Genomic DNA, 15615 nt, shown 5'->3' on the forward strand with positions numbered 1-15615 from the left:
AAAATGCAAGCCTGCCGACGGGAGATCTGCGGATGTATTTACTGTTATAGTGAAATCATACAATATGTGAAAAAATTGCGTTCATATACTTCTTGTTGAAAAATGATTTTGTCCAGAATTGTTGAGTAAGGGAGTGAACAGAAGAAGCCCACTTCTGATTTGTTCGAAATGCGATGCCCTCCCTTGGACTGCTTAATTTTGCCTTCAGCCTCACATTAAAGAAGTTTAATAAGATCTTCATGCTAATAATTGCCTCATTATGTGGTCCTGTAACTGCAGCAAGCGCTGGTGGAACAGCTGCGCACCTCTACCCAAACGCCGCCAGCGAGATTTTAGTTTCGCATTCAGCACGAAGGCAGCAGCTGATTTCGGTTCTCATCGCAGCTGAGCGCGCTGGGGTTTCACAAATCACCCGAGGAAAGCTTTGTCGTAGCTGGGCCCGCAGTCGCTCGCATGTGTTGGCACCAATACCTCGTTTCGCTGCAGTCTCTGTGCCTGGGAGGAAGCTCTGCATTGAGAGTCAGTAAGCGGGGCTCTTCACACGCTGCTTCTTGTGCTAAGGTTCGCGTTTTTTTTTCTCAGCAATTGTGGGTATCTTCCGTCGTGGCATTTTTCTTTCCGCGCATGCTTGTATTGTAGTCTTTCTAAGTGTGTTTTCACTGCGTTGTGAGCATCGTTTAAGCTACATCACCTGACTTCATTACAAAGTTTGGTCTTCTGCACGCTAGTTATGGCAATGAGTGATGCTAGGTCTTAGCCCGTCTGCTCAAATTTCAGGCTGCCTGTTTTTAATTCACCCTCCCTGTATCCATACTTGCTTCCTTATCCGTCATCACCTTTGGTGAAGCGGATATAGCCTCGCTGCTCTCTCTCCGCTGGCAGTTTCTTCGTTCTTATATTCTATATCTTCTGTCGTCCTCTTTCCTGTTAACTTCCGCATGAACTGCTGCTGACACAAGCGGGAGCTCTTCATTGAATTCCTGCATTCCCCACAGCACTGAGCTTGCTGTCTGTTGCTCGGAAAGAGGCAAACAAGCTAAAGGGCAGCTGTTCACCTGCCCCTCGTTCCGCAGTCCTCATAGATTACCAGTTTAGTGTAGACATAGTTAGACATTGTGTCCAATAATCAGAAAATCGCAAAACCACGGAAAGAAGTCATCCCGACTCGTTTCGCTGGGATTCACTTTCTCTATTATCTAGCTTTTCCACTTGCGCAGCTAAAGCACCATGGTTATCTCTGAAGAGATTCAGACAATCTGAATTAAGAAAAAAGATAAAAAGGTGGTGCTGATATAGACGATAATAGTTAAATATCCAAATCTCAGTCAGGTAAGACCCACCGGCGACAACTTCCGTTGCACCGCTTGGTGATTCGGCGCTTATGTTCTCCTGAATAGGATACTAATCGCATTTTGTGCCTTCCGAACGGTTGCGGATGTGCGGCAACATTCGCAGCGCCCATGGCTTTCAGCTCGGCAGGGTTGGCGCGAGCTCATCCGAGACCCGAGCATTCGAGGGCCGCTGAGTCGCGGGTCAATGCGGCTATTTATAGACTCGTTAGGGGCCAGCCAGCTCTCGTCGCAAGTGAGCGCCGTGGCGCGCAGATGAAGAACTGTGTTCGACCCGAGATCGGCCATGTTTGCCCCAGGGACAACAGTGTCGAGGGTGAGCGCGGCGGCGTGGACGTCGCCGGCACCCCACCGCCTTCCGCGGCGACGTCAGTGCTCCGCGCGGCGACGTGCAGCGAAGCGCGTGCTTCTTCTTCTGGCGGAATCGATTTCGACATTCGGGCAGGGCTCCTCCAGGACGTGGGCCGGGGTTCGTGCTGACGTCACAGGCCTGCCTGGGCCAATGAGAGGCGGCCGATCGATGCAGCGCCCGATTCGTGGGCGGCCCCTGGCCGGCATTACAAAGCAGCGACGGGGCACTTCGGCGTGCCTGCAGTGCGCCGCCGGAACGCTAGCCGGGTGCCAGCGCAGGAGACGCACGGTCCGCTTCCTCCCAAGCCGACATGGCCGCGCAGAACAGGACGGAGGATGTGTCCGCGCTACGGTACACAGGTGAGCACCACTCCACAAGCCGACCGACTCGCCACGCAGGGGCGCGGGCCCCGCGTGGAGTCCCGCGCCGGAATCCCGGCACGAGACGCTCCGAGTGACAGCCGCCTCCCTCGTTCGCTCATCCTTGTGCTGGCAGCTCCCACTCGGGTTCTCGCCACGCGACAAGTGCCGCTAGTGGCAGCAGCCGCGTCACTGCGTCTAGGCTTTTGTCCAGAATCTAGGACTGGAGGCAGTGAGCGAGTAGGTGTATTCCGAAATTTGTTTCCATTCAGAGTTTCGCACACGCCACTCGTCCAAGACACAGTGCAGCGCCCAAGGTGACACCGCTGCGCGGAGCGCCACCGCCATACTGCCCGTTGCCCCCTCTTTCTTCCATCTTTGTTCTTTTTTTTTGTTTTTTTAAAGGAGAATAAGAGCGCCATTAGCGCCATGATGACCTTATGGGTGGCCCTATCTGACCGCTGCGAAGGAATTGCGCCCTTCTGGTAAACTCCGTTCGCCGTTTTCGATTGGACCACTTCGCTCTTGCGCAACTTTAGGCTACATTCACTCGATAATCGCCTAATATGAGCGAATCTGTGGCGTATCTGCTCGTGGCATGCTTTAGCCGTCTAGGAGTAGACGCCTATGCCGCTTGTGGAACTTCTTTCAAGTACGCACATCCCCCTCGTCGTTTTCTTCTTTTGTAAGTTAGGTAGACCTTGGTACCACACATGGACAAGATACCAGCGAGTTGGAATGAAAGCTGCAGCTCCTGATTAACTGTCATAGTATCGTAATTAACTGTCATAGCGCTGTACAAAAGGAAACGTCTTCACGCTGCATCACTTTTATAGCCGTTAGGAAGACAAGGTACACAGCGTTCATTAGATATCATCTGTATAGTCGAAGCCCAAAATTATACAGCATCTCGCTAATGCTATAGCGGTGAACTGAAAGCAGAACTTTTTTTCCGTCCCACAGCCGCTAATAACTGCCTATGTAGTCACCTATGAAACATCTCGGTTGACATACTCACTGGTATTTAGAATGAAAGAGCAAGAATACATGTGTCTGGAAATAAAAAAAAACAAGCAAAAACAAGGCAGGATTTCTGCAGCAAGCGCACAGCTTACGTGGAAGCAGTGAAAGCTCCAGAGTACTCTTGACTGTAAGTTAATTCGGTTTTAGTCCGTCTTAAAAGTGGAACTTTTAAAATCATTGTCTCAAGCGTTGTTGTAACAAGCTTGAGCTTAACTCTACAGCGTTGAGAGAAATCGAAGACACGAAAAAGCGCTTGAAGCAGAATTGAAGTTGCTTCAGGAGATCTCGAGCCGCTGTGTAAAGAGAATTTCGTTCAGAAGGACATGAATGCACTTGTACTGTGCTCATAATACTGTCGCGCATGTTTGGCGCAGGTCTGCACGACTGGGATAGACTGCTCCAACTTGTGGGCATGGCAAACTATCGAAACACGATAAGAGGATAGAGAGACAGAGAGAGAAAGAAGGAACATCGCAACAGGCTTTACGTTTTAAAAAAATGTGCTCATGAAAAGTCGTCACATCCGAATGAGGATATGAAAAACTGTACGCGCAAAGAGGACGCAGCAACAGTTAAACGATGTGCACAGTTACAGAACGCATTGGAGTGTTAAGCACCTGCGTGCCGCACATAGAAAAAAAAAATACTGTCCCAGATAACAGCTGCCTCTTTTACTTGTTCACTTGCGTTCTATTGAGCTCTGCCGCATGGCCCGGTTGTCGGGGTTTCAATTGCGAATGTTCCGAAGCAAATGAAAAAGGGGCTAGCTGGCCTATACACGTCACTCAAAAGACCGCGGAAAAGTCGGCCACCGGGCGCTCTGTGCAGGCAACAGCGACGTATTTGTTATGATTGGCACGGGCTTTGGCCCTTATGCTCAACGTGCTAGCGCTCGCACTGGCCTACGTCACGGGCGCTCAGGAAGCGAGAGCCGGCAGTAACAACAATCATAACTTGCTTGTAAACGTTGAAGCAAGCCAGGCCTGCGCCCGACGACGACCGGTGAAAAACGAACCGCCGGGCAGCGGTCCAAGCTCCGGCGCCCTTGGCCGTTCTTCGTTAATGCGATGCAATACGTTTGCCGTGGTGGGTATGCCACGGATAGTGTCAAAAATAAAAAGAACACAACGGTGCGTGTTATAAAGCACTAAAGGATACTTGCATGCAGACCCTGCTTCGTGAAATAACTGGTGTTTTTTTTCTTTTTCAAAAGACCGCAAGAGTACTCTGTGTGATCGGAAAAATGAGTTACAAACCATGACTCTTCCAGGTATGCCAGACGTACAGAGACTAGTTACTTTTTGTTTCGAAGCTATATAACCTAAGGCTCGGCATTTGTTCCTTTTAATCTCATTCTTTGCAAGCTAAAAATGTTCTGCCGGACTAAATTTTTCTGGGTCGAGCTTAAAAAAGCTAGAGGGAACCCTTAAGCTTCGCTTTAAGGATATGACTCAATATCGTTAATGGGTCAATGTCCATATATGCGGAATCGGTAATTCTCAACTTTATATCCAAAGTTTGCTGGGGGTCCTCATACCACTCCTGAGGGAGTGGTGCAACGGTTAAGCGATGGGCCACTGCTCCGCGATGGCAGGTGCTGCCTCCCGTGCGACTTGTGCGGCCAGGGCTGCTCTTTCCGAGCAACCTCTCGCGACCAATCATTAATTTAACTGCCACCTTGCCACGGTGGGCAGTTTGCTCACATTCCTTTGAGAAGGTTGTGATGACGCCACAAGGTCACGTGACCTATGTGGTTTAGGTTGCTTCTCTAGGAATTTTTCGGGGATCTTCCGTGGATTTTTCGCTGATGGTCAACGACGTCCACACCGGGTTTTCTGCGACACGAGCTCCTCAACACAATCACGTTAAAAATTAGGATTGGGGAGGGGGGGGGGGGGGGCACTTTCCTGCGTACACAATGTCAGGAGATGTCCTGGACTATACCTCTTCGTAAAACTGGTGTCCCAGTGGCGTCATGCAAGTGCAGCGTAATAAACTGCAAAACAACTTCAAAGTCCCAAAACAAACGCTGAAGTGAGATTACGCACAATCGATAACTAAAAGCACGCTGGGACTGTCTTAAGACGTTAAAACGCAAACCGTGACTAACCAAGGGGAAAAAAAAAATTGCAGGGTAGGCGCAACGAACAGCGCGTGCCCAGTTCTGTTTACGAAATTTTTAAGTTTCTCTTTCGCTGGTTGTGCCCCTGAAATCTGCTAAACCGTCCGCTCTTGGTTTAGCGCACCGCATACCTAGACGGCTTGCCAGGGGTTAGTGAACAAACCTGAGCACGGTTTCGTAAACAAACGGCCAGTTAAGGCGCGCTATATCAGTGGCGCAACAAGACATCTTCCCCAGGAGGTATTTTCCTCAGCAAGGTTAGCTAATGGGGAAAAAAGAAAGAAGAAAGGAAGCGTCAGTGGCTAGGATGCTATTATTACCTCTGAAGTTTTTTTTTTACCCATAAGAATCCCGGTGTCTACGTCACTGCGCACCGTCTAATGTGAAACTGCGAAGAAACCACGCATGAAGGAACAAATGAAAATGAAGCCACGGGAAAGTGTGTTTTGTTGGCATCTCAAGGAGAAAAGTAAGTGCACAGGTTCAGTGTCGCAGTGCGACGTGTGCTGTACGTCAGCGTGCCCATTTCTAATCGCTTGATTGTCTGATTGGGTAAACCTCTGTTTTCCAGATAACTAACCTAGTTGCAAGTCAGTGTGTATGTGAAGGCTGCTGAAGCGAAAAAAAATAAACAAGGCAAAAGATGACGCACTGAGGTTTTTAAGTGACCACACCAGCTACTAATGAATTTGCTGGGCTGGTTCCAGTCGGTGCAAGTTTTTTGAAGGCAGCAGCCTAAAAACCTATCTGGTATGGCTGCTCGGAGCCATAGTTATTAAATAAAAGAGGCGTTTTGATTGAAGAAACGAACGCGTGCCTGATAAGTTATAGCCGTCGCTGTAATTTGAATACAAGTAAAAGACTGATACGTCATAATACGCTCAGCGCCTTTTCGTGGCCTTCAAGCAACATGCATTTTCCTGTCCTCAATGCCGTCGTTTTACAACCCTTTTTTTCAGTCTTTCAGCTCAGTTTTGAGTAGTTAACATCGGGGTTTATTATTAAAAATTCTCTGCACATCTGTGCTGGCTTTCCCATACCAATGGAAGGAATGGAGTCACATATGCAATAACTTAAAACGACCTTGTCATTACAGCATGTAAACAAGTGCGCTCAGGCAACTTTGCAGCTCATAAAGATGGACGACTACCTACAGAAACTGTAAACCAAGGAGTTTATACTTGAGGTCGTTCGTAGGCAGAATAGACCAATCGCGTGCACGTAGCCTGCGCAACGGTGTGCGTACGGGGAACGGTTTTATACAGATGTGCCCAAATACGACCACTTGGGATTGAATTCGGGTTCTACGGCTCACTAGCCGAGAGCCCTAACCACTGAGACAGCATGGCGGCCTTTTTGAATGAAGCATTCTGCACGTAAACACAACACTTGGACGCTAGTGAAACTTGCAAACAGTTTTGATGCACGCGTTCAAGTAAGTTCTCATGAAGAGATAGAAATGAAAACTTTTATTTCTTCGGCAAAAAGGCTTGGTTGGACGTGAGTGGAGGGTCTCAGCCCGTCAGGTGACTTTTAGCCCTTCGCGCTCAGCTAACGCCATGGATCTCGTCACCGCCCTCCAGGCCTCTCACTGTTCAGGATTCGAGGGCTGCAAGTTCTGAGGAGGTTCGTTCTTTGGGCATTCGTGCAGAAAGAACTCGCCGGAAGTTGATGAATTCGAAATTGTGTATTTACATTTTTACAACGCCGACTCTTCGTAAATAGAGAACATATCAAATTTCGATATACTGCACTTGGTTGAACATTTCAGGAAGACAGAATTGACCTCTTAAACTGCAGTTTATATAAGAGGGCTACTATGGTAGAGCAAGCACAGAAAGTGTTATTTGTCTTACAATGGCACAACATAATGTCAAATTAAAAGTGTCAATCTCAGTTCTAAACTCTCTGACAGGTGTGCTCTGCATAATTTTGCTATCTGTTTCGGCGACTGCGATGCGGGGTAGTAAAAACCAAAGTTCACTATTTTAAAATCCCGACACTTCCGAAATTATTCGCTGCCAATTTTAGGGTCCAAATCAAAATACAGTTTCTAGTATCACTCATACCCTTTCGTTGACTTTAAAAGTGCAAGGTAGCTTCTTCGAAATGCATTCTAATGTTGTGGAACGAAATGATTTCTTCCAAATGTGTTTGCATAGGATTCCCTAAGGCGTATCTTTATCTTAATAGCCAGAAAAAGCTATGCTCACTGAAAGAACCTAAAACTAGTTTTACACCAAAGCTTTAATTTTCAAGACGCATGAGGCAAACAAGAGCACTTCAACTCTGTACCGGCTGAATAGTAATGGCTCAAATTTAAGCGATGCTTACTTCAGAAACGTGTGGCATTTCAAAAAATGTTAAAGAAAATTTTCTCCCTTTTGCCTCGAATTCTGTTAAAGCAGATGTGAGGTGCTCACAAACATTGGATACAGCAGATGAGCAGACTGAGGTGCCACTAAAACGAATGTTTTAGTGGGCTGACTGGCGCCCACAAGGAACTGAACATCTCGGCGGCGGCGATAGCAACACAAGTGCTCGGCGGTCGTCAAAGGACACCATCACCGGTGCTCTAGGCAGCCCTCAATTTGAAACTGGCAAAGAAATTTGGAGATATTGCACGCAAAGCAACCACTACAATATGAAGAACGCAGAATTAGCTACGCATAACTGCTATCATTCGAGATAAATCTGGTCGCATCTCGAGTCACAAAGTGATAAAGCCGTGCGTCGATGGCTTTGAACATCAACAAACTAACATTACAAATATTCGCAGCAGTATGAGATCAGATAAGTTCCATGATACTCATTGAAGTAGCACTAATACGTTGTGTGAGAGAAGTGGATCTTCTGCATAAATACGCCACCTGATTCAATACTTCAGCTTTGGTTACCAAAAGTACAGTGTAATCGAATCCGATGCCCACAGGTGGAAAGCCTGGGAATAAAATGGGGCAGCTTCGGCTGCAAGGTGGATGGGAAGCCACCGGCGACCCACCCATATAGCCTCGCAACGGTCGAGAACAAGACGCGGGGGGTGGAGTGCAGGCTGAGCCACTGCATGCTTTAAAGGTATACCGTCAGCCCTGAAATTAGGCTACAAAAGATATCCCATTTTTAACCACAATCTCAGGAGATATTTCGGCCCCTATTCTGTCACGTCTCTTCTACTAGACACGAGCCCGCGTTATTAAATGATCACCACGTACAGAGCACACATTAGCGGCAACATCATAGGCTAGGCCTAAAGAAGCGGCGAAAATGCGTTTCCTGGTGCACTTGGGCATACCACGTATCTCTCTACGTGTCAGAAGCTACAACGCGTCTACCCAGGCATGCTTGACATTACAGGATGAGTAATGATTGCAGAACTAAACAAAAAACTGACTTCAGAAGCTACGCTTTCTTGCATATTGTAGCGAAAGCTACATTGGCCACGAACTCGCAGTTTCGCCGTGCTCGCAGTCCCACCGTGGTCCCACCGCACCCCGTGACCATCCACGTGACGAACCACGTTACAAACTCTAGCCAGACAACCAGACTAACCTGTACTTGCAATCAAAACTAACCAAGGCTAACCAAACTATGCCTTAGTTTTCGCTACGTATATCCTGGCATAGCCGAGCTAAGCCACTGCCAGTTTTTTTCGTAACAGCTATTAGCGCGCACACACGTTAAAATTTGCATAGCGGGCGCTGCGTGTGACTTCAAACATCAGCTAAGAACTCATTTGAAATCACATAGAAATTAGTCATGTCGTTCTGCAAGCGCTATCAGCCACAAGTAACCTGCTCATTGCTCTGCGCCAACAAGTGGCTGTGCCGGTTTCTTCGAGGTTTTCCACATGGCGGTCAACTTCCGGCATGGCGCTCAACTTCCTGGAAACCAGCAATATAACGACTTCCGCCGTTAAGATTTGGGCAGCGCAGTACGAGACTGTCGGGCCGCTTGCTCTTCGTGGAACAATTAACGCTTGAGTGTTGCGTCTTTAGTGCACATGTGCAGACGCATGCCCTGCCTAAACCGCTCCCCTTCTCTCTCTCTCGAAGGTGGGGCGTGGTGGTTAATTGGGTCGACGCCATCCCCGTAACAGTTCGTCCAAGACGTGTAAACTACGCTATTATCAACGCCGGACCTCGTAAAAGCGTAAAATATCGCCGGGTGGTTGTTCTGGTTCCGTGTCCCTAAAAATGAGCAAGACCCGATGCTGGCGACGTTGAGTGTAACGGGTTGGGGATATACGTCTCTGGAGCAGATATCGCTGTTGTGGCCCTGGATATTGCACTTTTTAAACGCGACAGCGTTAAAGGCACCCGTTACGCAGAAAATCCGGCGTCGGCGTTGACCTAGTTGGCCCACGTGCCTCCTATAAGTTGCTCTCTGGGGACAACCTGCCAGAGCCATGCCCGTGATTTTTTGCTCACGACGCCGACAATTATATAATTATAATTATAATTGGTTTTTGGGGAAAGGAAATGGCGCAGTATCTGTCTCATATATCGTTGGACACCTGAACCGCGCCGTAAGGGAAGGTATAAAGGAGGGAGTGAAAGAAGAAAGGAGGAAAAACGGTAAGGCGCCCGTGTGCTGTGCGATGTCAGTGCACGTTAAAGATCCCCAGGTGGTCGAAATTATTCCGGAGCCCTCCACTGCGGCACCTCTCTCCTCCTTTCTTCTTTCACTCCCTCCTTTATTTCTTCTCTTACGGCGCGGTTCAGGTGTCCAACGATATATGAGACAGATACTGCGCCATTTCCTTTCCCCCAAAACCAATTATAATTATAATTATATAATTGTCGGCGTCGTGAGCAAAAAATCACGGGCATGGCTCTGGCAGGTTGTCCCCAGAGAGCAACCTATAGGAGGCACGTGGGCCAACTAGGTCATGTGACCTTGCGGCGTCATCACAACCTGCCCACCGGATAGTGAGGAAACTGCCCATCGGGGCGGGTGGCACTTAATGATTGGTCGCTCGGGAAAAGAAACCAGGGCCCCACAATGCCGACCGGTGGCCGCACCAGCCATCGCAGGGCAGTGGCCCATCGCTTAAGCCCTACACGGCTGCGCCACGAGGGGTATGCGGACTTTCAGGGATCTATGAATGTAGAGAATGAACACTTCTGCATATATAAGCATTAACCCAATACGCTATCGCGTCATACCCTTAAGGCGAAGCTCAAGTGTCTCTCTCCGATTTCTTTCATTGTCGGATAGAGGACGCTTGCAGTGGGAACGAATAAGCTACAGAAGGGAAGCCGCCACTATTTTCTACCGTATACTTCACAAGTGACCCACCGTTAGCCGTCGGCGATGGCGGCCAGAGCGTGCTCGGCTCTGCACACTGGTGGCTCGCATGCAGGGCGCATGCAGATGCAGGAGGAAAAAGTTAATTCGCAAGACTGGCTGCCATTTTCGGCGCATTCAGGGTAAACGGACAAGTATCATCTTTGCTAATAACGAGGCTGCTCTTACCGCTTCTCGTGCTGTCTGGAAACTTATCATCCGGAGGAGGATAGCGATGGTGCATGCTCACGTCACAAAGGTTATCCGCGCAGTCGACGAGGGATGGCGAGTCGCGACCGCAGTGTTGTCGCTCCGCCATCAACCCACTTTTTCCGCGGTCACGTCAGCCTGTTTACTTTTGGCAAACGCATTAAACCGAGCAAAAATCACCGCGCGACAAGCGCTGTCCCGCAGTTAAAGGCCTTTATTGACACAAGGAACAATTTATATGCACACAAAATAATACGTCATCAGTGCAAAGTAAAAACGTAGAAGACTGCTGCAGTTATCCTCTCGTGCTATCTTGATACTTCTGAGCAGCAGGCGCGAAAAATTACAACAATCTTTTCCTTCTTATGCAATAGAGAAGACTCATCCAAGTACAATGATCGTAACGGATGCATTTGGATCGACGTAAGAAACAAATATGCGTGAAGAAAAAAAGGTCTCAAGTGCCAGACTACTACACAGATAGTAATACTCAGGGCCAGGGAGGAAAACGACTTCATGGGGATGAGCGTAAACGATAAGAGCCGGAGCATGCTCATGGTACTGAACTAAAATAGTCTCCATAACTAACGAAGAGGTAGTCAGTAGATACTACATGACAAATATTCAAACGAAAAAGAGTAGCGCATAATAACGTAATATTACCTCTTTGCAATTATGCACTGTTGATCTTTTCTTTTTTTGCACTCAAGACAGTATCACTCAAGACGTCAAGCACCCTATTTTATACCGCTGGTCTGGGCGTTTGGGCGTATACTTTCATTTCAAAAGGCATTAAGTACCGAGAGCTGACGAATGTTAAGAGCCGACAAGTAAGGGGGCGTAAGGAGCTAATAATACACTGGGTGAGGCATTCGCCGAACGTGTTCAACGGGCGCAGAATGTTTAAAACGGCAAATTTTGATGTCAAGCATGTGATAAGCACACACTCAGTGCGAAGGTTGCTGGACAGAGAAGACGTAGCTTATCATGGCTAACAAAAAGATGTCAGTGATCAAAACGCGTGTCCCGACTTTACTACCCTGACAAGGTGAGCCACCCCCCTCCCGCTTGGGTTGCGAGCCGCTTAAAGGACCCACTTCTCTAACGCACCTCAGGGGCCTGAGCAGTAACTCTTAACCCTTATTTGAATTTTGCAATCTAATTGTGCTTGATGGGATTATAAGCCTTGTGTCAGCTGCTGTTCAACAAAAATACCACTGCTAACCGCTTTTAGAAAAAGTTTTGCGTAATGTCACTCAGTGGACAAACTAATGTCACTCAGTGGACAAACTTTTGATGTTGGATGCTGCGTTTGACACGCCCCTCGCCTCATATAAAATCCAACGAAGTCTGGATGCTAGATATTGCATATGGCACAGTATTTCGACACCGCACTAATAACATGCGACATGCCAGAGTGCTGACGTAAGGACAGACAGATGTCTGAGCTAAGTTAGATGTTCACCATGAGGTACATGTGACATATATCCTTTGCAATGACTCGGCGCTATGACTGACTGATTCATGGATATTATGTGCCAAAGCAACCCTGTTTGCTATTATAAGGCCCGCTGTGGTTGACGAGTTCGGATAAACTTCCAGATAAATAGAGGAGATGACTTATTTCAGGAAGAAAACTAAATGTCCAGGAGATTTACAGTCTGGCGGACAACCATGGTCGCTTCGGCAGTCCGACCTGAGCCAAGCCGCTCAAGTGGGTGGTGAAGGGTGGGCGAAACGAGGGAACTCAGTGGCAACCGTACGCTGAAAAAGACTATTCTCGAGGTCTGCGCCGCTACAGGGGCAACACGGATCGGAGCGGATGCGGCAGAGAAAGAGACGGGCAGGGGTCAGGAGGGTATTGAGCTGGACCTTCTGCAGAAGATGGGCCTGGAAGGTGTTCAGCTCGGGGTGAGGAGGGGGAGAGGGGGGTGCTAAATGGTACACGGGAAGTTTCTGGGATTCTTGTAGTAAAATGTGATGTCATGCAGGTGGCAAAGTGCGCCCTGCTTGGCGCGTGACCACCTAGGAACTGAAACACCAGTACACGGGCGTTTTTCCAACTCTCTCCCCTTAGATAAAGTGCAGCCACCGTAACACGGAATCGAACTCGTGTCCTTGGGCTCATCAACCAACTGCCATGACCACTGAGCCAGCTCAGAGGGTACTATAGCGTTCAGCTCCTGGGTCCGGTGCCACAGTTTCGATGCCAGCCGTTCGCTAATAGATTCGAATAGGGTAAAATTCAGAGGCGCTCATCTCTGCTGAATATGTTAACGAATGAAATCGGTTAAAATTAATTCTGAGCTCTTCACCGCAGCGTTCGTGATTCCGCACACTAGCCACATTTGCAACGTTCATTTTTCCTATTTAAACATGGCATTTGTCTCGCGCTACGTAGCAGATCAACACATCCGGAGTAAAATCGGTTGCCACGTAATACACATTGCATGTTGCAAAGTTTACGCTCTTTTGAATGGCCGATGATTATCAACAGCCAGTGTACTTCGCTAAAACTGCAAAACACATCCCGCGTGCCATCGCTCCGACTGGTTACAATAGAGAAAGGCGGTTTCTTCAGCAGATTCCTGCTCGTTCTTGCCGTGCAGTAAAGTACTGCCCTCTGCACGCCCGCATTATACGTACAGTGACAACTGCACTGCGTGAAGTCGCGTCAATAAGCGGCATGAGGTTCCATAGTCCCATAGCTTACCCTTGATGGTGCACAGGGTATCGGAAATTCAAGGGCGAAGTTTCTTGGTGCACAAACATGGCGCTGAAGAGCTCGCACATAGGCACAGCGTGCCGCTTTAATATACGGCCGCGGGTGAATGTACTTTGACGTAACAACAATGTTCCATTTACCCCTGACGTCACTAGAATATACGCTCTGCAAAAATCTCGTCGTTGACAGTACTGTTCGTGCCAGCGACTCCTGGACGGCTCAGCAAAAGAAGTGGGATTGTGCGGCAGCCAACCATTGGAGCGCAGTGACACGATATTTTTTAGTAACTCTGCCATTTCTAGGAAGCTTGATTAATTCCTGGAAGAGAGGAGAAAACCAGTACTAAGCCGGTCCCCACCTACGAAAGGGAAAAGGCCCTCTAATAACTTTCTGCCCCGGCCGCCCTCGTAACTACTCTGAGATAGTCGAATGAAGGAGATACAGTCGGGGCGAGCCTGCACGTGCTCCGGCAGTGAAGGTGTACACGTGTAGGTCTACTTCTGCGTGACGTTACTCCGGCCGGGGCCTCGCAAGTATATAGGCGCATGATGTTGGCCGGGCACGAGGGAATGCGTGGTGCATTCGCGAAGGAACTCAGATGCTCTAGCCTCCTCTGTTTCGTTGTGGGTAGGCTTGTCGATCCAAACAAAACACGAGGCTACCCGCGGGCTTGAAACGCGCCTATGGTGACGGCTTGGAGCGCTCAAGTTGAGCTCAGGGCAACGTAAAGCTCTCTTTGCTTGCGACGTATTGGCGGTGCGAGTTAGACGCACATGGTCCAATTCAAAGAAGGGCTAGCTATTTCAATCGAACTTGCGGCCAGGTGCACGTCTACGTTTCTCGTTGTCTGTCAAGCTACTTCCATATTCTAACGGACCACACGCCAACTATTGCTCACCACCTTTTTCATAGGGTACGTGAAAAGCCTCAGAGATCATATCACTTGCTGGTGGTGCCCTAATAAACGTGCACTAATAGAGAACAACAAAAGGAAATGGCCCTTCCTGGAACGGGGGCGTCCCGCAATACACCAAGCGGTTCTCAAACTGCATTCATCACCTAAGGCTGATTGGCTTGGTTGTCATTCCGTAAACGATAGATATTGTTACGTTTGACGCCTCAGACACGCCCCATCGGCAATGGTTACGAACAACTTCTCATCAGGGCTTACGGCCAACCTCACGTAACACGTAGGCCGAGGAAGCCGTTCGACTACTGGGCTTAAGACCACTTTCACTGCCGCACTTCACATGAAAGTAAGCTTGAGTGAATGGGTTGAATGTGTGGTAAATTTTACACGCTATAAAATGATGGATACCGCGAAACTTAATGAGAAAAGAATGGTTTGACTGCTCACGCTCAAATGCCGTGCAATGATGTCCCATCCTACCCTCCCTCCTTCCTCCAGTCCCAGACTGTTTTCCAAATTTCGCCGCCACGTGCCATTTTAGCATACAGCGAAAGCTGTTATACGAAGCCCAGACCGGGAGGCTTCTCAGAGAGGCGTCACGTAGCCCGTATTTAACCCTTCAATATTCCTCCCAAAACCGAAGTTAAATGGTAGCCGTGCTATTAAGAGCATCCGTACACAGATAGCAGGCAGTGGGCCGGAGCGACTGCCGATTGCTGTGTTATACCCAGGTTGCCGCAAAAGTCTCGCGAATATCCAGTGGTTAAGGAAAATGAAAATTCACATTTTCTGCAAGAAAAGCTCGCTTTCGGCGGACAACTAATCGTACACGAAACAAATCGGTCTTTCCGGGGGGGGACTGAAACCGAACTGTACTGAGCTAGTAGGCACATGACTGCTTGAATTAGCAGCATAATGTTTTTAACAAAGCAAGCCATAAAACATATACTGTACACGACAACACAGCGAGGGATCACCAAACGCTTGAGCAGTGGACGTCAAACAGATTTACATTCGTTAGCTGGGTGACCCAAAGAAAAAATAAAAATAAGATTGCCCTACCCGAAACAGGTTCACAGTCAAAGCTATAAATTTGTCTGACGCAAGAAATAAATTTTATGACTCATCTCACCTTGATTTCAGTATATTTTCACATTCGGAAGACTTTTTTTTTGCGAGGTTAATTATTTCCGCTGACATCAGACAAATGAGCAGTTAATAGCGCGGAGCTGTCTTGTGTGGTTTGTGCTTTCATGCCTAGTTTTCGTAAACGGCCAAT

The 15615-nt window shown here is 48.3% G+C and overlaps 1 protein-coding gene across 1 annotated transcript in view; it reads left to right on the plus strand.

The window, feature by feature from the left end:
* The first annotated feature begins 1920 nt into the window (after positions 1–1920).
* Gad1 (glutamate decarboxylase) overlaps positions 1921–15615 on the plus strand; it is an 82173-nt gene continuing 68478 nt past the window's right edge. Inside the window, exon 1 of the mRNA XM_077668484.1 lies at positions 1921–2060. Coding sequence (XP_077524610.1) covers positions 2012–2060 — 49 coding nt within the window. The 5' untranslated portion in view covers positions 1921–2011. The remainder of the gene's footprint in view (positions 2061–15615) is intronic.

Source organism: Amblyomma americanum, chromosome 6, assembly GCF_052857255.1.
Source record: "Amblyomma americanum isolate KBUSLIRL-KWMA chromosome 6, ASM5285725v1, whole genome shotgun sequence".
NCBI lineage: Eukaryota > Metazoa > Arthropoda > Arachnida > Ixodida > Ixodidae > Amblyomma > Amblyomma americanum.